The sequence below is a fragment of the Argiope bruennichi genome, chromosome 10, assembly GCF_947563725.1.
Source record: "Argiope bruennichi chromosome 10, qqArgBrue1.1, whole genome shotgun sequence".
In the NCBI taxonomy this organism is placed as follows: Eukaryota; Metazoa; Arthropoda; class Arachnida; order Araneae; family Araneidae; genus Argiope; species Argiope bruennichi.
In genome coordinates, this window is record NC_079160.1 from 97,586,305 (window position 1) to 97,610,209 (window position 23,905).

At 33.4% G+C, this 23,905-nt stretch overlaps 1 protein-coding gene across 1 annotated transcript in view; it reads left to right on the forward strand.

Annotated features, from left to right (window-relative positions):
• Positions 1–23,905, forward strand: part of LOC129988706 (peroxidase-like) — a 54,969-nt gene that overhangs the window by 23,105 nt on the left and 7,959 nt on the right. Inside the window, exons 6-12 of the mRNA XM_056096977.1 lie at positions 1,550–1,693; positions 6,639–6,743; positions 12,702–12,809; positions 14,161–14,296; positions 17,917–18,273; positions 20,655–20,849; positions 23,366–23,535. Of these exons, the coding sequence (XP_055952952.1) occupies positions 1,550–1,693; positions 6,639–6,743; positions 12,702–12,809; positions 14,161–14,296; positions 17,917–18,273; positions 20,655–20,849; positions 23,366–23,535 (1,215 nt within the window). The remainder of the gene's footprint in view (positions 1–1,549; positions 1,694–6,638; positions 6,744–12,701; positions 12,810–14,160; positions 14,297–17,916; positions 18,274–20,654; positions 20,850–23,365; positions 23,536–23,905) is intronic.

Genomic DNA, 23,905 nt, shown 5'->3' on the forward strand with positions numbered 1-23,905 from the left:
TTCTAGAACATCAAAACTTTACAGCAGTTTTAAGACCAGCGCATAAAATTGTTCAGGTAAAAGGATTTATTGTAGTGAAAATATGAAAAAAAAATTGATTGTGAAATTAGTGAATCTCAGATAATTCAAGGTAAATTAAGGTATGCAATAAAAACATCTGCTTTTTTCAATGTCATAAATGAATGAAATTCACTATGAAATAGTTTTCAGAGATTCGGACACTGAAATTCTATTCTAGTGAATGTGTTTCGGTAGTTTTAATAATTATTCTATTTCTTAGTATAAAACAATAATTATTAAAGATTTATATGATATTAAAGTAACTGGTAAAAGACTGTCAGCAAATAGAAATATCATGACATTTAATAAGAAAGATAAATTTAAAAAAATTAAATTCAAATTGAAATAAAGTGCAAAAAGATTAATAGAAATAACATACAATTTAAAATGGCAATAAATCGGCAATTAATTGATAAATAATTTCAATAAATTGATAAATTAAATTTGATCTGTGGTAATATATTAATCCAATCTCATGTACACACAAAGGGTGGGCCATACCAATTTTGAAATCAAAGACTTGAGACTCTCTAACTTTGCCACTCCTTCTTCAGAAATGCGACAGCTACAGTCATAAATGTGCTGCCTTGAACTTGTAAAGAGATTACGGGCTATGCAGCGATACTGCTTGTAATGTCATATATCGGAAAATTTTGAGGAAAACAACAATTACGAAATCTTAAAATTTTAAGAAGTGAAAATAAGAAAAACATATTTGTATGATAATGATTTCCAATCTTTGAATTATTTTGTAGAAATTTTACCCTTGCTTCGACTCCAAATTTTTGTTTATATGTTTTGAGACGGAGAGAATTTCCAACAGGATCAATAAATGAGTCGAATAACGAGTGCTTGCTTCATCCTCTTTAGGTAATATCACAGTATTGAAATTTACAAACACGTATATGCACGTTATATGTTGTTTAATCAAGACATTCATTTGTACAAGATGATTTTTCTTACTAAATTGATCATGCCTTATAACTAATTACTTTTCAGTATGATGCATCATTTCCGAGAAATAAACACTAACTCAAAATCGGCTGATAGTTGGCTCTTATGTGCTGTCAACAGCCATTTTGTATTTGTCATTCTAGGCACCACTTTTATGACGTTAACTGTCGTCATTCTGAAATTAAGTGAAGTCTCTCACTATGAAGTTATTCTCTGATTGCTACACATGAATTAAAATTTTATTCAAAAATACATGACCAGTTATTGAATTCTTAACAACATATGATTAAATAACTGTAATGTATCTTTAAAACAAATACATGATATAATTGAACCATGCATCCATGATTAATTCCTGCATTCCATCTTCATGACGGCAAAAATAGAAACGTCTGTACAACAAATTTTGCTTCAACCGTGACTCATGGTATCTTTTTCAGAAAAGTTTTTTTTTTCAGTTTTCAAAAGGATGAGATATAATTAGGAAAAACAAATGAAATGAATATTTTAACGCATTATTTTCTTTTATCTCCAGCAACGGAATGTTGTGCTCCAGAGAATGCAAGAAAGGCCGAATGTCTTCCCATTTCAATACGGCCAGACGACCCCTTCTATTCTCAATTTAATGTAACTTGCAATGTCTTCCAGAGGAGCGTACAGTGCAGATTCTGCAAAACTGGTAATATTGTTTCACTTTTAGGTTATTTGATTTTAAAATATACATTACATAGCTTTAAATGCTATCAGTTTCTTCTGGAAATTCATTTGGATGCAAAATCAAACAAGTGACAAAGATTATATGGATAAATAATTCTAACTGAAACATTGATTCCAAAATATTCGAGTAGACTGCGTACTAGATATACAGGGTGATTCATAAAGAAATATACATTTTCAATGCACTGTAAATGAAGAACCACACGAGTAAATAAAATGCAGTAACTAACACGAGTAATTAATACACGATGCAGTAATAACACGAGATGTAGTAAATAACACGAGTAAGTAATACACGATGCAGTAAATAACACGAGATGTAGTAAATAACACGAGTAAGTAATACACGATGCAGTAAATAACACGAGTAAGTAATGCACGATGCAGTAAATAGCACGAGTAAGTAATACACGATGCAGTAATAACACGAGATGCAGTAAATAACATGAGTAAACCATACGAGTAAATCTATGCAGTAAATAACATGAGTAAACCATACGAGTAAATCTATGCAGTAAATAAGATATTGCAAGTCATCTGTAGCAGAATTGTATTGGGTCATTTTAAGTTTTGTTAGAGACTGTTGCAGATGTTCTATGTGTGACCCCTTATATGTTAGAAGGGACCGTACATCTTTCTTTCTGGACACGGCACAAAACAAATTTATCTTAGGAGAATCTCGCATGCGTTGCACTGTGAATTTGTGATTCTCTCTTTCCCAAAAGGGAACGTTGTGCTTGAACTAATATGAAATGCAGCTTCATCAATGAAAACTAAGTGATCGGCAAAATCATCATTTTAAAAACGAAGCAACATAGCGGCGCAAAATTCAAAGCGCTTTTGTTTGTCAAAGTCATTTAGCTTTTGCAACACCTGCACTTCGCACGGAATCATTTTCACGTTTTTTTTTCAAAATTATTTATACAGTGGACTGAGAAATCCGCACTTCACGACTCACGCTCTGCGTTGATTTTTCCGGGCTTCGTTAAATGACGACTTCTCGCGCAGTACAGTCAGTCGTCCAGGACTTATACCTTTGCTCAAACTGCCCATAGATTTAAATTTTTCATGCCATTGATAGATAGATTTTTTAATTAGGACTTTTCCGAATTGTGATCAAAAATGCCATTGCTGAACAATAGTTCCGGATTCAATTTTGCTGAATTGAAGAACACAGAAAGCCTTCTCCGCTGCAGACGTCCCAAGTTCGATTGACTAGTCAATTGACACACATGCTACTTCCTATGTTACCTCTGTCAAGAGTGAGACACAAGCTTTAAGATTACATCTACCTTACGATTCGCTAAGGTGGTTCGTGTCTTTGACTGTTACTGTTTTACAGTATCTAGAAAGTGTACACTTCCTTATGAACCACCCTGTATTTACATGATTTGCCACTGCGTATTCGCAAATGCATTTGCCTCAGTTACAGTTATGTCTATGTGGGAGCAATAAAACCCGTTTATTAGAAAGCAGTTTTTATCTTTGTTGATGCTCAGCAACTGCTAATCAATTATAATCAACTGCAACTAATTTCTCTGCTGCTGTTAATCAAAAATCTACTGTAGTTCTCTTATTGAACAACAGGTGGCTGCACTTTCCTATGCTTTACTGTTTCCAAACTAATCATTTCTAAAATATTAATGTGCACGTATGGAATTCATTTCACATTTCTCTTTTTTACTCTCTCGTATATGAGAAGATATAATAATTTTTAAGTGAAAAAATTTCTTCAAAGGAAATAAAATTTATCTAAATAAATCATCTCATTTTTAATTGGATTCTTGCATCTATCCGATGCATTTACGGCTGTCGATTCAATAAAAAGTCGCAAAGCTTGCTAAAAAAGAGAACAGAATAACTTTATTTTAAAAAAAAGACATATATACATGGAAACAGTTGCTAGGCAACGGCGATATTTAAAGACAACAAAACATATGTACATAGAAATAGTTGCTAGGTAACGGCGCTGTTTAAAAACAACAAAACATATGTACATAGAAACAGTTGCTAGGTAACGGCGCTATTTAAAGACAACAATACATATGTACATAGAAACAGTTGCTAGGTAACGGCACTATTTAAAGACAACAATAAATATGCACATAAAAACAGTTACTAGGCAATGGCGCATTTGGAAACAACTATTCAATTCATTTCAGTTCCCAACAGTAATAGTAAAAAAAAAAAAAAAAAATTCGACCTTAAGATTTTGAAACTTTTTGATAAACTTTAAGATTTTGAAACTTTTTGATAAACTTTAAGATTTTGAAGCTAAAGACGTTAGTTTATTAAAAAAACAAACATTTTTTTTGGAATTATGTCTATATATATGTAATAACTCAAAGAAGTTTTAAATTAGACAGACAAAATTTGGTATGTTGTCTTTATGCTAAATTTTAAGATTTTTTTAATAAATTCTGAGCAAAATTCTGTCGGGGGGAAAAAGCTGTTCTATTTTTCTGTCCAAATGCGGAAGAACAAGATATCAACGAAACGCGAAGATCTAGTCGGATAACATTAATTGTAAACGAATTTAATAATTTGCAAACGAGCATTTTTACTGAAATTAGCGAAGATATTTTTTTTGTCAAGAACCTAGATATTTATTATTATGGTCGGTGATACTTATTGATTGACTGAATATTATTGATTAACCTATTAATTGAAGTTAATTTTATTAAAATTTAAATCACCAGACTTTTCTCTAGTTGTTGGAGAAACGATTTAAATCAAATAATACTATTTTAGTGATCGGTATTTAGTCACTCTAGATGATTACTTGCAAGTGAATATGGCGTAGCCCATCGAGAAACACGAGGAATAGAAATCGCGGGTAAGGCGATAAAACACGGATTGTCTGTCAACTACTCATTTTTTTTTTGAGAATAGTGATAAAAAAAAGATTAAAATAGGGGCAATTGAACTTTGGATTTAAGAAAGATCTTTTGGAATTCAGAAAAGAGTAAGTTATTGTGATTGAGTGTACAAAGCGATGCCAAGTTTGCACGTACAGGCGATAACGTAAAGAACTGAGGCCTGTGACCTTGTTCTCATGGGCAGTGGCGATGCAATGGATGCACCATATTTGGAACGTTATGAATTGTCGCTGAGCCTGAAGATTTGAGGTCGTGCTGCCATTTTCGCAAAACGTCGATAAATGATTGCAGCCAAAGGCCAACGGAAACAATAGTCAATTATTCCTGTATCTGGCCTCCCTAAAATCATTCAAATCATGGATGTATATGAAAAATGGTAAGGATTTCATACTATCAATTGCTGGTTCATTGTACTTGCAAGTCCCGGATCTGATTAAACCAGTATGCTTCCCGACTGACATGAACCAAAAAGGCAGAGGTTTCTGGTAACATCCATTGGTTTCCATTTTTTCCATTTCTATCTTTTTCGATCCATTTTTGCAGTTAATCTTAATATTTATTTCTAATTTGTTTCCATTAGTTTAGTGTCTTTAAACTAGACTATTATGATGCACGCAATTGTTTGCTTAAATAGGTCTAAAGATCAACTGGTATGTTGTAATTGATAATTGAGAGAGTTTTTTTTTTGTGGTTAATATTTTCTTTTGTATATTCTTTTAAACGAGTCGATGTTCCACAAATTTTTCTCTCCCACGGATATTCTTCCTTGCACAAGGGGACCAGATGGACATTCGGATGTTGGCTGATAATCTACTGAATTCTCTATATGGGAAATGGAGTTTGCAAAAAACGTGACAATTTTTTTTTCTGAAAAGGAAGAAAACAATCTGAATTATAAATCTACAATTGAAGTAAATAACATTAAATACCATGGATGGAAACATAATTTCATATGCTCCATGTAAAGATTTTGAGGAATATAGGCCCTCAGATATGACCCTGGGCAATTACAGTTCATGGATCAAAAGAACAAGTCTTACAGCGAATAAGATCCGGGGGAAAAAGTATTTCTTCGCTGCTAAGATCAAATTTCTTGAATGAAATGTTATGTTACGGTAGCGGATGGAAAAAGAAATAGATTTTTTTTCTGGTGTAAAACTAGTTGTTCATTAGCACCCAGATCATTGTAACTGCATATACGATAGTCTATGGAAATGTAAATTACACACGCACGCGCGCGCGCGCGCACACACACACACACACACACACACACACACACACACACACACACACACACACACACACACTGAAGAATAAAGAATAATTGAAGAGCAAACCATTGGAAGATCTCTTACAATGTAAAGTTGCAGAAAGTAATCTAGTTATTTTGTTAAGAAAAGATACCCCAGTTGGGATTAGAGTATAATACATTAGAAAGATGTGAAGTGTTGTTTCATATGTCAAAAGTTCATTTGTTTAACTGACACTTTTTTTATCAGAAAGTATAATTTCTGTTATACAGGTACAAAATACTAACAAAAATGATGCTAAATGCTACGAAAAAAATTTAGGTTTCAACTGCATAAATGTGATTTTTTTTGACTAATTCCTCTGTTTCTGAATGCAAAATGACACTATATATTTTCAAGCTGATTCTCTATCATTGTTTTATCATAAATAATTTGTCATTCCACTAATTGCAGAAATCATCTGTTGGTTTAAATTGTGAATTAATTTATACTTAAATTCTGGTTCTGAGAAGAAAAGAAAACAATCTGTTGATGCAAACAACATCTTCATTGTTCTTCGTTTGTTTGCAACTTATGGATTTTTATAATTGCTCTGGATTTGTGGATCATTCTACATAATACAATAAAATCAATTCTCTAGGCTAGAAATTCCAGTGTACATATTCCAGCATATATTTGGAGAAAGTTGAAATGTTGCACTTCCGTAATCATAAAGAAATATCATAATAAATACAAAAATGAAATGATGATAAACAGTGTTTATGAATTTTTGTTTTAGTGCACAGAACGCAGAAAAATGATGTCACTGCTACCTTAGATGCTAACATCGTATACGACATTAATGAAGAACAGACCAAACGATTAAGAACTAACGATGGAACAGGTAAGCACTCGTTTTGATTATAACTACAAGGGTAATTATATTAGAAATTCAAATGATCCAATTTTCAAATGAAAAAGCTGGTTTTAAAACTAAGAAACGAATAAAGAAAGGATATTTCTCAAACTGAAAACTGCCGTAATGATATATTTTCACTTTCTAGTATACGAAATATAGAGAAAGAATTGTAATCTTTAAAAAAGTCGAACTGGAGATTTTGACAAATCTCTACATTTCAAACCTCTCTGAGTACCAATGAATTGTTTGTGCCATTTATTATCTAGCAGTACCTACACCGGGAAGTTAAGAACCTTTGAGTTCAAGCACTCTATAAATCTAGCGCACATCTACAGCATATTTTTGGAATTACGCTGTCTTTCTTTCAAAAATTCACTAAGTTAGTTAATGAGGGGTCTGAAAAACGCGTTTTTGAAATTATATCTGTTTCTTTGTCCTCCTGTCTATCTGTGAGCATTAAACTAAAAAAAAAAAAAATGAGGAAAACGGCTGAAATTTGGTATATGGAATTACGACTACATTTGTGGATTTCTATCAAATTTTCAGCAAAATGCATTCTGTCTGTCTGAGTGCTCGAATATAAGTTAACTCGATAACTGTGAACAAATGAAATTTGGTAAACAGACTTAGAATCTAACATATAGACACGTATCAAATTTCACAATCCGTCAAATGTTTGACCGTCTGTCGGTTTGTATTTCCGCAAGCCTTTAAACACAGTAACTCATAAACGAAATGGCTTAAATCAGTTAAATTCAGTATGTTACCTTACGTTTACACCTGTAATTTTGTGTCAGTTTTCAGTGTATTTTTTTTTAAATCGGCTGTCATAAGGGCGTCTGAAATACATATTTCCATGATAGGTTAAGTAAATAAGCTATATCATGTCAAAGATCAATATTTCACAACGATCATTTCTCAATGCTAAGCAAGGTAATTGCGACCTTACCCAACGTCCCCAATTTTATTGGAAAGATGGAGGGTAAGATCTCTATTAGAAAGTATCTCAGAAAGTTTCCCGGAGACCACTCCCGGTTGGTTTGATTTGAAATCTACTTTGATCAGCTGTTTAAACTTGTTGATAACATGGTATCCTGCACAAGCATACGGAGTCTGTTACAACTGTATCCTAAGGTTGGTTGTGCATATATCTTATGCGGTGTTACAGGAATTAGATATGTTCATTTCTTACAAATTAATTGATTAGACATAAATTATTTATTAAAAGACGGACATCTAAGCACAATGCATTAATGATAGAAATGTATAATCTGCTGCCTTATGCTTAGGAAATTAGGAAATTTCATCCCACCAAACTAAAAATTTAGTTAAATTTATTACCGACAGGTGGCACTGCAAAATAGGGAATTTAAAAACCATTATGGAAGTGATGCAAAGACGATTGTTATTAATGTAAGCCCCAGTAGTTGCAACAGCGTAGCGCAGTCTGAGGCAAAAAATTTTTCAAGCCTCAAGTATTTCAATTTTCAATTCAAGTTCCTCAATTTCTAAGCCTTCGTTTTAACTACATTTGTTGCAAATCGTCTGCTGCGCCACATGTTGGTAGCGATGTTCACTAAATCTGCAGTTTGATGGGATAAAATCTCCTGACTTCTTAAATCCGCAACTTCAATTGTTTTCTGTCTCTTTTTAAACTGATTTCCAAAATCAATCAGTCGTTTCTGGGACACTATATATCAGTATATATATATATGTAACATTATTTTGTTTGCAGCAGAAGGCAGATTTGAAGACATAGACGAGGCTTGTATTTTTAATTTCGTTTTATTCTCGCTCGGGAGAAAGGCATGATTATTTACAAGAAGGTACAGGGCGACACAAAAGCAGAAGTAAAGAAGGTGGGCGAAACAAATGATCACTAGTCTTATATAACATGGGATTTCCGGCCATGTGGCGACTGAATACATGTGCTGACCTTTGACACCTTGACAAGGCTACTAAAGGGATCACTCTCTCTTGATACGTGGATTGATTGCGCAGTAATTTTTACACAGCTTCATATATGGAATGAGATAAGAAAATAAGAGAATATTTTACTATGGGCTAAATTAAGATACAATTTTGGAAATTAATTTGGTTAAATTAAGAACTTGAAATATCATTACACACACACACACACACACACACACACACACACACACACACACACACACACACACACACACACACACACACACACACACACACACACACCCACACACTCTTATTCAAACTAAAACCGAAAAAGGAATAGGAAAAACTCCATAGTATTTAGAGAGCGCAAATGCAGCTACATCTAAAACACAGATGAATTGATACAAATGTATTGAAATCAAGTTAATAGGAAAATCAAATAAACCAAATAAAAAAAGAATCCGGCTGAAGACTTTTTCAAGGGTCACCCTCAGGCAGGGATTAAAAAAAAAGGGATTTTTTCTGTGAGGGAATGCAGACAAAAAGTCTAATAATGATTTCTCGTGACCCGAAAATCCCTTGAAATTAGGCCTAAGACATATACCATTTTAACAGAAAGGACAATATAAAGCAACAAATTATAAGAAAAATAATCACTAATAAGTAAAAATACAATAACAAAACAACAATAAACACTAAAAAAAACTTAAACCATTAAAGAAAACAAAAAGGAAAGCATATACCATCAGCAGCAAGGAAATTTTAAGCTATCGATTGTTTCCCGCTTTTTAAAAACACAAAGCTAACGTATTAAAGGTAAATAATAATTGTAGTCTCCCAGCGCCATCTATTGAGTGATCTAATATGCAAGTAAAGTTCTATTTTAATTTTAGGTAAAGGATTAATCTCAAATCATATTTTGTTGAATCAAAAAGTTGATATTACAGTAGTTTCTTGGAAAGTCCTTATTAATTAAATTTTTTATGAGGTTATTTGATGCTTCAATATAGGAATTTTTATTATTGGAAACCTTTTTAATCCTGTTAAATTGTGAAAAAATTAGATTTTTGAAAATTTTAGAGTTTAGATTGGAATGATAATTACAAAGTTTTGTTACTTTAAAGTTGAATTCATCTCTTTTATCGCAGATATCAACTATTGTTTTATCATTAGCAATTTCGATTTTTAAATCCAGAAAGGTAGCCTCAAGTTGATTTTTATTAGTTTCTGTTAGAATTAAATCTTTTGGATAGCAATTGGTAGCAATATTAGTATTGTCGAATTTAATCAAAAGTAGGTCATCAATACACCACCACCCTTTTATTAAATTATATTTAATTATTTTATTCTCATAGTATTGTAGGAAAATATTAGCTAAAGCACTTGAGAAAGCTGTTCCCATTGGAATGCCTTTTACTTGTTTATAAAAATTGATTCCATTAAAAACGTAATTTTCAGTAATATAAAATATAGGATATTTTTATTGCTAAATTTTCTAGAAAATACCATTGGCCTACGGAAGATTTCGGGGAATGGAAAGTGAGAATTTTAGAGGAAATAAAAATAAAATTGAATACTGATATTGACAGATCTAAAGAAAGTGGGATTTATTTTAGCAAAACATTAAAAAACGAAATAAAAATAATTAAAAGAAAAATTTGTTATTGCAGTAATAGATAAATCAGCAAATAATTTCTGTTTAATTAGTAAATATTATTATAAAGAACTTTTAATTAATGAATATAACTATAACGAAACTTATATTTTAAAGAACACAGGGAAATGGAATTAGATAAAAGAATGGTAGCTTTCGCAAAAAAAAAAAAAGAAAAAAAAATTAAGACTTGCTCTCTAAACTATCCTTATTTATTCCCAACAGTTAAATTTCATAAAAATTTATTAAAATTCAGATTCGTGACATGTAGCACTGGCAGTTATAATTATTATTACATTTCTTGAAATACTTAAAAATTATCCTGGACAAAATCAAAGATGAAGACAATTTTAAAATTTCTAGTAACAAAGAAGTACTGGATTTTCTTAAAGCTAACAACATTAATAAAATTAATACTTATGATTTCGAAAATTTATACACCAATCTACTTCATGAAAAATTAATAAAGGCCTGTACTTTTTTATATGATGAATATTTAAATGAAGATGCTATTCCTAAAAATAACTGGCTAGAGTTATGTAATTTTAATATTACTGAAAATTACGTTTTTAATTGAATCAATTTTTATAAACAAGTAAAAGGCATTCCAATGGGAACAGCTTTCTCAAGTGCTTTAGCTAATATTTTCCTACAATACTATGAGAATAAAATAATTAAATATAATTTAATAAAAGGGTGGTGGTGTATTGATGACCTACTTTTGATTAAATTCGACAATACTAATATTGCTACCAATTGCTATCCAAAAGATTTAATTCTAACAGAAACTAATAAAAATCAACTTGAGGCTACCTTTCTGGATTTAAAAATCGAAATTGCTAATGATAAAACAATAGTTGGTATCTACGATAAAAGAGATGAATTCAACTTTAAAATAACAAAACTTTGTAATTATCATTCCAATCTAAACTCTTAAAATTTTCAAAAATCTAATTTTTTCACAATTTAACAGGATCAAAAGGGTTTGCAATAATAAAAATTCCTATATTGAAGCATCAAATAACCTCTTAAAAAATTTAATTAATAATCAATTTCCAAGAAACTACTGTAATATCAACTTTTTGATTAAACAAAATATGATTTGAGATTAATCCTTTTAAAATTAAAATAGAACTTTACTTGCATATTAGATCACTCAATAGAGGGCGCTGGGAGACTACAATTATTATTTACCTTTAATACGTTAGCTTTGTGTTTTTAAAAAGCGGGAAACAATCGATAGCTTAAAATTTCCTTGCTGCAGATGGTATATGCTTTCCCCTTTGTTTTTCTTTAATGGTTTAAGTTTTTTTAGTGTTTATTGTTATTTTGTTATTGTATTTTTACTTATTAGTGGTTATTTTTCTTCTAATTTGTTGTTTTATATTATCCTTTCTATTAAAATGGTATATCACTTAGGCCTAATTTCAGGGGATTTTCGGGTCACGAGGAATCATTATTAGACTTTTTGTCTGCATTTCCTCAGAGAAAAAATCCCTTCTTTTGTATCCCTGCCTGAATATATATATGTATATCCCCCTGAATATATATATATATATATATATATATATATATATATATATATATATATATATATATATATATATATATATATATATATATATATACAAATCTTAATGTTGCTCCCCAACAGGGTTATTTCAATCCCTAGAAAGGTCGTTTTATGATCAGCTCTGTTGCATGCTGATCGAATGCCCAATGAGTGATCCCAGAGCTTGGTGGCAAACTTGGTGACTTTTCGATGAATTTGGCTACTTTGGCGGCAAAATATATAATACTGGAAACTTCCAGAATTTTATCGATTGAGCCAATAGGAACCGATATATGTACGATTGTTTCAGAACCTTTTCAGCCTGACTCTGGAAACTATAAAAGGCAGGCAATTTTAAGTCGAAGTCAGTTGTATATTAAGTCGTGGAAAGAGACGGCGGAATAGTTGGATCAGTCCTCGAAGAGTAAGTGTTGTGTGGAGCCTAAGAGATGGCTGAATTGAGCTGCGTGCCGAGGCCTGGTGTTTATTGTGGAAGCAGCATATAGTCCTGTGTGGAATAGCCAGTCGTGAAGTTGTGAGTCGGCAGTTGGATACATTAAAGCGAGGAGACAGTGAAGAATTGCAGGCGTCAATCTCTTATAATGAAGTAACAAAAAATGCCTCTTTTAAAATATACCTATATACATATGACATTGTTCGTTCAAACGTCTTAATTTCATAAAAGATATTACATTATTTGATTTAGGTTGATTCTATTGATCAGATTCGTTGAACATTTTGCAACGTATTTTATACTATGTAGGAATTTGAATTGTTTTAGAAGCTATAATTTAATACCGCATGTTATCTTTTCTTATTCTAGGCAAATTAAGATCTACCTGTATAAAGAAAGGCTACCTGCTGCCAGCTGGGAAGGATAAGAGGGATCCATTCTGTCCTATAGGGCAAGATTCGAATTGTTTTCTGGCAGGTATTCCGCAAAATTATTTTCAATTAAACGTTTCATAACACGTTTTCGTTATTGTGACACTGCAGTCTGTCACTGAAAGTTTCGACAAAGGGACAAGAGTTTTTGAATTTGAATCCTAAGCACTTTAAGAACTGAACACCTAATTACATCGAAGGAGTATTGTACATAATCCAAAGAATTATGCAAAATAAATATAACAAATTTTTTTTATTATTTTTATTTTGTAAGCTCTTACTATATTTTATAATTCATGATTACAAATAGTGTGACAGTAAGAGAATAAGCGACCATGGCTGCCGTATGGAGGAGTCCTTAATTTTCATTAGAAATAAAACTTTTTGAAATAAGCGTAAGAATTATGACTGGGGTAATCTATGCCTCGAATATTTTCGATAGATAATGTATAGCGAAATAGCGTTTTCTTTTCAATTTTCTTAAAAATGGAAGATAGAGTAGAACAGGAATGAAAGTTATGACCGTGCAGATTATGAGCTTTCATACGAAACAGAAGTTAATGACATCGAAATAGTGACCGCAGCTGGCTGACTCTCTTTTTAGTCCTCTTTATTGCTTTAAATATATAGATAATTCATTGAATCATAGGATCCAAGATGTATTGTTTCTCAAAGTAATTTCTAGATGGCGACGCATCTGGGGAACAAATTTTAGTTCATATGTTATAATAAAGAAAACTATAAAAAAATTATAAATGTAAAACTATTACAATATTCTATTGCTCTCGTGAACAATAACTGCACAAAATTTCAGGTTATAATAGATGATGAACCGAGTGAATAATCAGTTATAAAATTTAATCCTTTGAAACAAGCAGGATTACGAAGTAAAAGTGTTTAAAAGGACATATTACAGGGATTGTAGAACATTATACGGTAAGTCAACCATCTAACTCTCCGACCCACCACGAAGGCACACGGATTTAAACCATAAAAACTGAATGACCGGACCGCAGCAACAGTAATACTGGCGGGAACTGTGGTTGAGTCCTAAGGGCCATCACCGGCCACGGTACAACCCTCCCCGAAGGAAGTACCTTCCGTCATCGATACGAGGAGACAGATCCCCCACCTATTAGTGTACCCTCCAGGGTGGCGAGATCCAGCCACCATGCCGGAAGCATCTCATCCTCATTTCGAGGTAAGCCCCCGGGGGTGTATACAATCTTTAAACCGAATTTGCCCCCGGGGGTTACATTATACGGTAAACTAAAGGACAACAGGGAAGTTCAATATGCATAAAAAACGTTATCCTACTTTTAATGAAACAGCCTGAGCTTGATTTAAGATTCACATTTTTTTATTTGATTACACAGTTTAACATTTTCTTTTGAAAGGCGATCCACGAGTGAATATGCACGCATCATTGACATCTCTGCAAACCATTTTGATGAGAGAGCACAACAGACTTGCCACGAAACTGAGAGAAATAAATCCTCACTGGGGAGAAGAAAAGTTGTTTCAAGAAGCCAGGTTTTACTTTATCTATTTTAAAGATGAAATGATTTTAACAGTTTAGTTTGTAAATGAAATGTAATATATTGCTGAAAAAAGTTTAAACAAGTTTCTTTATGAAAAATTTGTATTAAACATGCATTCATATAAAATATTTAAACTGATTAATTACTTATAAGGTGTATACTATAGAAGTAATAGTAATTATCCTTATTTTAGTTAAATACTTTCCGGTATGTAATAATTAGAGTTACCAAGTAGTTATTCAATTCAGAATATTCATTAAAACTTTTCTGAGACGATTTTATTATTTGTTAAAAGAATAATTACCCTTTGAAACATTTATTCAACATACCATTTAAGGACAGAGTCTGATGAGGTTTATGGTTCCGAAGTGGCATGCTTTTGAAAATCAAAATGTTAAAGTTAGCCCTGAATTACAAGATGCCCTCAAAATGTATACAAATGTCGGATACTTACTACAAATATAATTGGTATAATTACGGAAATTCACCCGTTGTTTTAATGATGTAGGAGATCCAACAAATTCGATAATAAATAAGGAGGCTTTATTCCACACACACACACACACACACACACACACACGCAACCCCTTGAAATCCAGGTAACAAAACACTTCCGAAGTGTTCATAAAGACAGTATTTGCAAAAATCAGTTATATACTTACAGATAGTAAATCACTAATTAAATATCATCACAGCACAACAGCGCTCAAAGTAAATCAACTGAAGAGCCCAGCCTGTGATCAACACTCCAAAGTGAGAGTTTATGCTTATGCATTGGCATCCACTTGTTAATGACGGAGTATTGAATTTTCTAGACGAAACTCTGGAACTTGGGTGCTAATAGAGATATTGCCAAAATCTTTTTGTTTTCTTGAACTTTCATTTTGGTCACCAAGCATTTCGTCAAGACCAGGAGGAGGGTGAGGCACTCACTTGGTATTCATTTAGAATATCTGTAAATTTATTTTCTTCAGTATCAGACAAATTCTCAAGCATACAATATTAGTCATTTGAAACAATATAATATTAAACTTTGTAACTCAAATTAATGCATGCATTTCACCAATTTGAAAGAATTTTCCCCATTCTGCCTTTGAATTCGGGTAATATAGACTTATTCTCTTTACGATAACATGGGGGAAAATATCAGTCCCTTTCACCATTTGTTGCTTAACTATGCCTGCAGAATGTATGTACCGTCATCGTAATGGAGCTCATTCGATTTCGGATTATCATTATATCGCCTTTGGAAGCGAGAACCTACTTCCTTATTGACTATTAGAATTTTGTCTGTTATTGGAAGTGTTCAAATTGATAATGGTTATATTCCAAATCATGCTGATAGAATTGGCCAATGGAATAACAAGTGTCTCAAAGAATGTGAACTGGTGTTTGGGATCCTTTAACTTTTAATGTTTCTTTGTCATTAAAAGTTTAATTAAATACTTATTATGCTTTGGTGGTTGTATTCGCAATTTAAAATTCTTTAACAATAAAGGCAATTACTTTGGTATGTCGAATATTACAAAATGAATAATTGTTATCAGTAAAGGTTTGTCTATATTATTTCAATGAAAAAAAATTGTATTATGTGTGTTTTAAGCAAAATGTATGTACGCAACTCATTGTCTTTGTGGAGACGCTAGTGAAATGCTAAAGTTTAATAAAAATCACAATCACAAATGAGAAATAAATTGTGTCAGCGTACGGAGGAGAAATTCAACCATACGTATTTTTCAAACCAGTTATTTAAAATAACTCCAATATAAGTTTACATATCATAATATAACACGAAGATCCAGTTCACTATAAATATCAATCTACATTCTCAAGCATTTCATAAATCTGAAGCATAATATAATGCTCAGATGAATGCTGTTATGATATTCTTAAAGAAAATTAGTCTATTTTGTTCACTTATTGACAAACAACTTTATGCTGTTAAAACATGTTCATTTCATGTGGTATTCACGAAGGATTGTTAATTACTGTAAGCACTTTGACTGGCTAAGCATTTTTTTTATCAAACCTATCATTCCTAAGATTATTTTAGTGAAGGTACCCCTGAATATTGGAACGTCTTAATTTCTTTTTCAAACATTCAATTCCCACTCAAAACTCGCAATGGCAGCCTGTATAAAAGAACACCTTGCTTAGCTGATAGTTAGCAAATGAAAGCTCGAATATCCTTTAAATAATCGCAAAATCCTCCCTGTTCCTCAAACTAATTTAGGCAAACGTCTTCACAAGCAAACCACGCACCTAGAGTATTCAATATATAGCTCTTAACGAAAGGAGGAGGAGTTTTGCATTAATATTCAGGAGTCTCGATTGACCGGTACAGTTTCGTTGAATGGGCTTTAGCGGCTTTTCCATATTGAAGCAGTTCAGAAAAGTATCGTTTTATTGTAAAAAATTGAAATTATAATTCAGCAAAAAATATTGCATTGATTAATTAGAATCCCTACTCGTCCAAATTTGTATTTATTAGTTTGTGCCATGATATTTTAATGTATGTTGTTAATTTTTTTGGAAACATTTATCCATTATGTTCATGAGTACATTCTTTGGATACTGGATCAACAATATGACAAAAATTGAAAAAACTTCACAGCATTTTTTTTCTTTCTTCTGTAAGCTGAAATCATAGCAATTCTTCAAAAGCATGCATTTGAAGCATTTACAAAATATTATTACGAAATTTCCCGGGGTTCGTTTGGATAGTGGGAGTTATATGGTGTGGAGAACGCTCAATCAGCATGCGGCAGTAGAAAAAAAATAACGACGTTTATTTACAGGAAGACACGCAGGACAGCACAAAGACAACAACTATATATAGCACAGAGAAGACAATTATCTTCAGCCGCGAGACGTGCAAACAGCAGCACACAACAAGACTCTACTGCAGACAGTAGCGCACAGCTTAGTTCAGCACTAGCTTGACTCCGTCGCTGCTCTGCTAATCCCTGGAAGACCAGTTCTTCACCGTCGATTCCGACTCCTCTACTCCGTCGATCCCGACTACTCTACTCTGGCAGCTGCGGCTGCCTCCTTTTATAGATCTCAGGAGGCAGCGCTAGAAGCCTCTCAACCAATCAGGAACGTTCGAGGCGTATCTCGGTTCCTATTGGACGGATCGGGAAAATTCTTGATGTTTCGGGTATAATCTATTTTGGCGATAAAGTCGCCAAATTCGTCACCAAGTCGCCAAATGGTCGCCAAGTTTGTTGCCAAGCTCCGGGACCTCTAACGCGACACCCGGAATCCGTCCAATACAGATGACTGTAAAACATTCCTTCCGATGATGGAACCAACTATGCTGGGAATCAGTATTACAGATTCGTAACAATATCAATCAATGTATATTCGCTCTGAAGGGAAAAGTCCTTTTCCCGCATTGTTCTAAAAAAATTAATTTATATCTTTCATAAAACTGGTTTCTTCAGGTTTAGTTCCTAACTCTTTAGTAGTTTGGACAGAAATTTTCAGAAGCTTAGTAAATAAACAGCTTAAAATAATTTAGAAACCTACAAAAATTGAAAACTATATGGTATAAACTAAATCTGAAATAACTCATATTCCAATTTCATGAATTTTGATTTTCATTTTCAGAAAGATCCTTATAGCAGAACATCAATGCATCACCTACAAAGAGTATCTACCTATTCTGCTGGGCTCTCGAATTGTTGAAGTATTCGATTTGACTGTCAAAAACGGTGCAAGGGGGACAACATATTACCCCCAGATTTTACTTGCCACTTTTCAAGAGTTCAGTGGGGCAGCTTTCCGGCTTCATAGTATGGTGCCACCTTACATCGGATTATCAAACTACCGGTTCAAGGACACGTATTCGAATCCAAGTATGGTTCGCCAAGGATGCATTTTGAATATAACAGCAAGCTCTTATCAAGTGCTGTCTGAAAAGTATGATCACTTCATGGCTATTGATCTTTCAGATTACTTGCTCCAGTAAGTCTCAAAAGGTTCAATAATAATATTAATTACGATTCAACATTAAAAATATTCTTCACTTAGTATGCTTGTAAGTTTCAGGATTCTAAAATACAATGATTTAAGTAACAGAGTGGATTTAAGTAAAGGAATTTTTGCATTTGATCTTTTAACATTAGTTTTAGTCCCGCGGTAAAATTTTTTAATAGATTGTTGCGGTATGAGATGCGCGAATGATAGAACCTGGGACCTTGTGGTTCGCAGTCCAGTAACATGACCACAATACAAAATCAATTGCTCGTGTAGCGTAGCTGTTAACTGGCTTATATGCTATTCACCACAGATTCTCCCTCCAGTGAGTGAGAGGTGAGTGCTGTTGAGTGGTGATGTATTTATTAGGTGTTGTCTAATGGGCCTGTACCCAGTTAAGTAGCGAGTGTGTGTGGTTGTTGATGTTGTTGCGCCTAGTGAGTTCGCCGACTTTGGTTGCTACGTCAAGTGAATCTGACGATTTTGGTTGCGGGTAGATGGCGCCACAACAGCTCCATCGAATGTTGAAGGTTCATCGTCCGAGTCACCAATGTTGCGATATGCGATGCGCAAAGGATAGAACCTGGGACCTTGTGGTTCGTAGTCTAGTAACATAACCAGGATAGAACAGCATATGCTCGTGTAGCGTAGTTAACTGGCTTATATGCTATTCACCACAAGATCGAAAAGAAAGGTGGCTATTCACTTTACTTTATTACGAAGCAAAAAACTTTCATGTGCAGAACTCTAAAAATAAAAATTTTATGCAAGGGGGGAGGATAACATTTTTATTAGAGTATTCGAGAAAGTGTTTGAGGGATTACTCCCGCTGGTGACTTTTTGAATGTTTCCGGGTACGACCCGAAAAATATCTCATGATATTTCATCTTTTGCTCAGAAATTTTCTCCGGTATTCGGTTCGATCTTAGAAACTCTAAATTATCTTACACCCTAATTATGATCATTCAAAAATGTGAGGAAAGTTAAATAAAACATCGCATTCAAATGAAATGAACGACAGTAATAGTTGCTCTTCCGTAAAGTGTAAATGTAATTTGTAGTAATTGTTTTCTAAATACATAATTATTTCAAAAATCATTGCCAAAAAATTAAAACACTGGGAAGAAAAAAACGAATTCGCTGAATTTGGCTTACTTTTTACTTACTTGTACACAAAGAAAAAAAATTTCAGTCGAAAAAAAAATCGACATAGATATTTGGGCAAGTTTTTACATTTCAAATTTCTTTGAGTCAGAAAAACACACTCTTTTAATTGTTGTTTCTGATGGTACTTGTAAAAGGCAAGCCCGCTGATTAAGTTAGCGAATTTAAGCCGTCTCTTGTTTTTCAGTAGCGCCATCTAGGGCCAAGAGTATAGCTTAGCTACTCACGCGTCACAGCTCTTTTTACGGGGCGGACTTCATTCATGCATTTCTTTTACTCACCTACAGATCGTAATTTAGACCTAAACCAGAAAACGATCACCTCTGATTCAGTACTTCCAGTGGTTTTACTCTCGACATGGAGGACTTTGCGACCACGACAGATTTATACGTGAGCCAGCCACCACCACACACGGAGAGTCTTCGGCTGTCGGGTTCGAACTCACAACCCAAGGGATGCGAATCCAGAGCCCTACAAACCAAGCTATCCCGGCCCCTACTCTTTTAATTATGTCTGTCTGCCTTTCTGTCTAATTATCTGCTAACATGATAACTCTTTGAGACAGATGGACAAAATTTGGTATATGGTCTTTGCACCAAATTTATAGATTACTATCAAATTTCATACGAAATCCATTTAGATGAAATCTACCGCCCAGTTGTCCGCTCACAAAGGAACGACATAACAATAAAGCGTAAGTATCTATATAGATACGATTTGCTACACAAATTCCACATCTATGATGTAGATTTGTTTCAAATTCGGAATCAAATCCATCATGGAGTTACCGTCTGTCGTTATGTAATTTCTCATATAAACACGTTAGATGAAAAACTTAAAGGCTTAAATAAATAATGAATTTTGTTACACGATTCTTGTGATCACATAAATAGTTTTATCACAAGTAATAGTTTTAATTTCTAGGGAAAAAGAGTGTCCAAAAGACATATTTGATTTTCAGTACTTGTGTATCAACCACATTGCCAATTTAATTGTTTATCCATTAATCGTCAAATAAATCGCCAGTGAACGCATTCTATATTCAGTATCTTAGTAAATGTATCTTCAAATCTCTTTCTAGATTCAATGATAATTTCTCTTCACGAGGATGTTATTATTTTCGTAAACAGCATTTTTAATGACGTATTTTTTATATTTAATTTGATAATAGCAAGTCCTAAACTTTGAGTTTTGCATTTTTGCAGACAATCTGGAATGCTGTATGGACATGATTTATCAGCAAATGACATTCAGAGAGGAAGAGACCATGGATTGGCTCCATATGTGGAAGTGGTGAAATTTTGTTCTGGTGGAACAATTATAATCTCTTCTTTTGAAGATCTTTATAAACGTTCATTGATGCCAAGGGGAAATATTATGCTTTTGAAGAGCATTTATAGGTAAAAATAATTTTTCTCAATTTTTTTTCTTCTTTTTACACATGCAAGAAGATTTAGGTTTTCGAGAAATTTAAATAAAAATAATGAAATAATGAAACGAATTAATATATGAAAGAGAAATAATATTGAATAATAGTAATAGAAATAAGAAATAATATCAAAAGATACTCTTTCCCTTTAGATGACTCTTTTATGAAGATATTAGCATTAATTTCTTTATACTTGATTTATTAAGATAGACACCACTGAAAACTGTTTCAAATATTTAATTTCAAAATAATTTATAATAACCTACTCTTTCCTTAAAATAATAATTAAAGATCAGAAATAATCACCTAAAGTTGAAGAGAAATTAAACAAAATATATTCGCTCAGAGGTATGTTTGGTGGGCCTTGGTGGCCTGGGGGTAAATCCTAGTTTCAGGAGCGGAGGGTTCCAGGTTGAGAATTGGTTGTTATCTACCGAAGAGACGTCTTGTGAATGGGTTTGGTTCACTTTAAACTCATCGGAGCCAAGTGTGCTTCAGATAGTGCGGTCCGGAACTTTGGAGAGGTAGCGCCAGGACAAAGTCGTCCTCGTCAGCTGACTGCAGTTCAAAATTACAAGTGCTGTCGCAAATTAGCCCAAGTTATGTCTGTTGTACAAGTTGCTTTCCTCTTTCAACGGAAGTTCAGGTCTATTTCTCATTGGTTTCTCAACCCATCATTTAGATATGTGTGCACATAAAATTAAAACAATGATTGATATGTGCATATATTTTACATGGGACGCTCTTTCTCCAACATTAGGCATCATCCTTTGAAGCAGTCTTTGACTCTTGTCTTCTGTGTGAAGGGATAAACATAGTTATAAGGCATATTATAATTCGACATAGATAATACTCATCTGTAGTCTAATGTGCTGGTTCACAGCATTGCTGAGATACATGAAATGAAGGAAGAAGGTGCTCTAACTCTTCAGTCATTAATTGGTATTAATTACAAAATGTTTACCTATATGTGTTTTAGCACAGATTTGCTCATCCTAGATGGAACAGTTACAGGAGTGAATTCTTGGGTTTTCTCCAAGTGAAGCACATTTGTTACTAATTTCACATAAATTCCCACAGGTAGGAACCTCATGCCATTACTGGTTAGTACTAAAGATAGTTGGTAAGACTTCTGCATTATTTTCTACCTAAGTGTTTCATGGTTTTTAAGGTTAGTTGGTTAGAATTCTGCATCATTTTCTACCTGCTTCTGGTTGTTAAGGTTAGTTGGTTAGACTTCTGCCTCATTTTCTAAGTGCTTCAAGGTTGTGACAATAAAAGGTGGCAATAAAAGACGAAGCCTTTTAGCTTTATCATAAGCCATTGACAAGTTGAAATCAATGAGTCATTGAAAAATGAATTTATTGTTACAAACCTGTAATTTTGCTACCCATTACGACTAGTGTCATCGTAAGAAAGACATGATATACTATCTGTCCTGTGCATGATGAGCGTCAATGAACTTGAGCTTGGCGACTTTGGAGACAAAATAGATAAGACTGAAAAGTTCGAGAATTTTCACGATCCATCCACTAGGATCCATCCGTCCTGATTGGTCTGGAAGATTCTAGCCCCGCCTCTCGGAATTGTTAAAGGCAGGCCTTTAACAATTCCGGGAGTGCTGCGGCCCAACTCTCAAGCTGAGGTGAAGTCGTGTGAGAAGTAGCGAGTCGGCAGCTAAAGCGAGAAGTTCAGCCGTTGGAGAGACGGTAGAGCGAAGCTCCCAGGATCACCTCTCCTGCTCGATTCTGTCTATCCGTTTCGTGTGCTGTGGACGGTAACTACTTGTGTGCTGCTGTCTACTGAGGTGCGCTGTCCTGTGTTCGTCTCTGCTGTAAATAGTTGTCATCTGTATACTCGTCGTTTTTTTGCTGTCCTGTCTTCGTGTAAACAAACGTCGTTTTTTTCTACTGAGGCCTGATGATTGTGTGTTCTCCATACCATATCACTATCTAAACGAACCCGGAAATCCGTAACAATATAATCAATGAATCATTGACGAATGAATATAAATAATGAGTCCTCGAGAAAGGAATATAAACAATGAGTCATTGACAAATGAAATATAATCAACGAGTCATTGACTAAGGAATATAAACAATGAGTCATTGACAAAGGGATATAAACAATGACAAATGTGCTTAACCAGAAAGTTATTGAACTATGTAAGTTTGAATTGAATGAACTTTATATATCCTAGAGCAAGTGGGATGAGAATCATCACCAGAGGTTGACAGATTAATCCCGCAATAGGATTAGCCTCCACATAATTTCAGGCATTAAGGTGCATTTTAGTCTTTTGTACCGTTAGTTAAAGATTCAGTGGTAAGGAAAAAAAAAACATAAATCAGAAAATTTAAAAACCAATTAAATATTGCAATTGTTTGTGTATCACAGAAGTGGAACAGTTAAAAAAATGCTTAACCATAATTTTGGATTGATTAAAAATGGTTCTGGCACATTTTAAAATTTCTTTTATTGCTACAGTGACGTGGAGGATGTGGACATGTGGGTAGGAATGCAGATGGAATATCACTATCCTGGATCACTTCTAGGGCCATCAGCGACCTGCATCAATGCCATTCAGTTTTATTCCGTGCAAAAAGGAGACCGGTTCTATTTCGACCATGAAGGCCCAGAAGCTTCTTTTACGAAAAGTAATTCAATCTTTATTTTTGGTGAAAATTGAGTTTGTTTTCGTAACTGGTAAATTATGTAAATTTGATTAATACATCTAGAGTTCGCTTGGTAATTTATTACATTTCTCTTCAGAGATTATGTGCTGTGTCAGGATTTCAATATTTAGGAAAATTAATATGTTGTATGGAATGTTAACAATTGGGCCATATATAATTATAAAACGTGCTGGGAAAAAAGTTAGTTCTTTCATGTCCTTAAAATTTTGAGAATTACTCAAATTTGATTTGATCAAACGGATGCAAAGGTCATGCATTTAGCAATTGCACAGAAAAATGAGAACTTCTAGAAACTTATAAACTTGTCTGAAAATCGAATCATATACTGGAG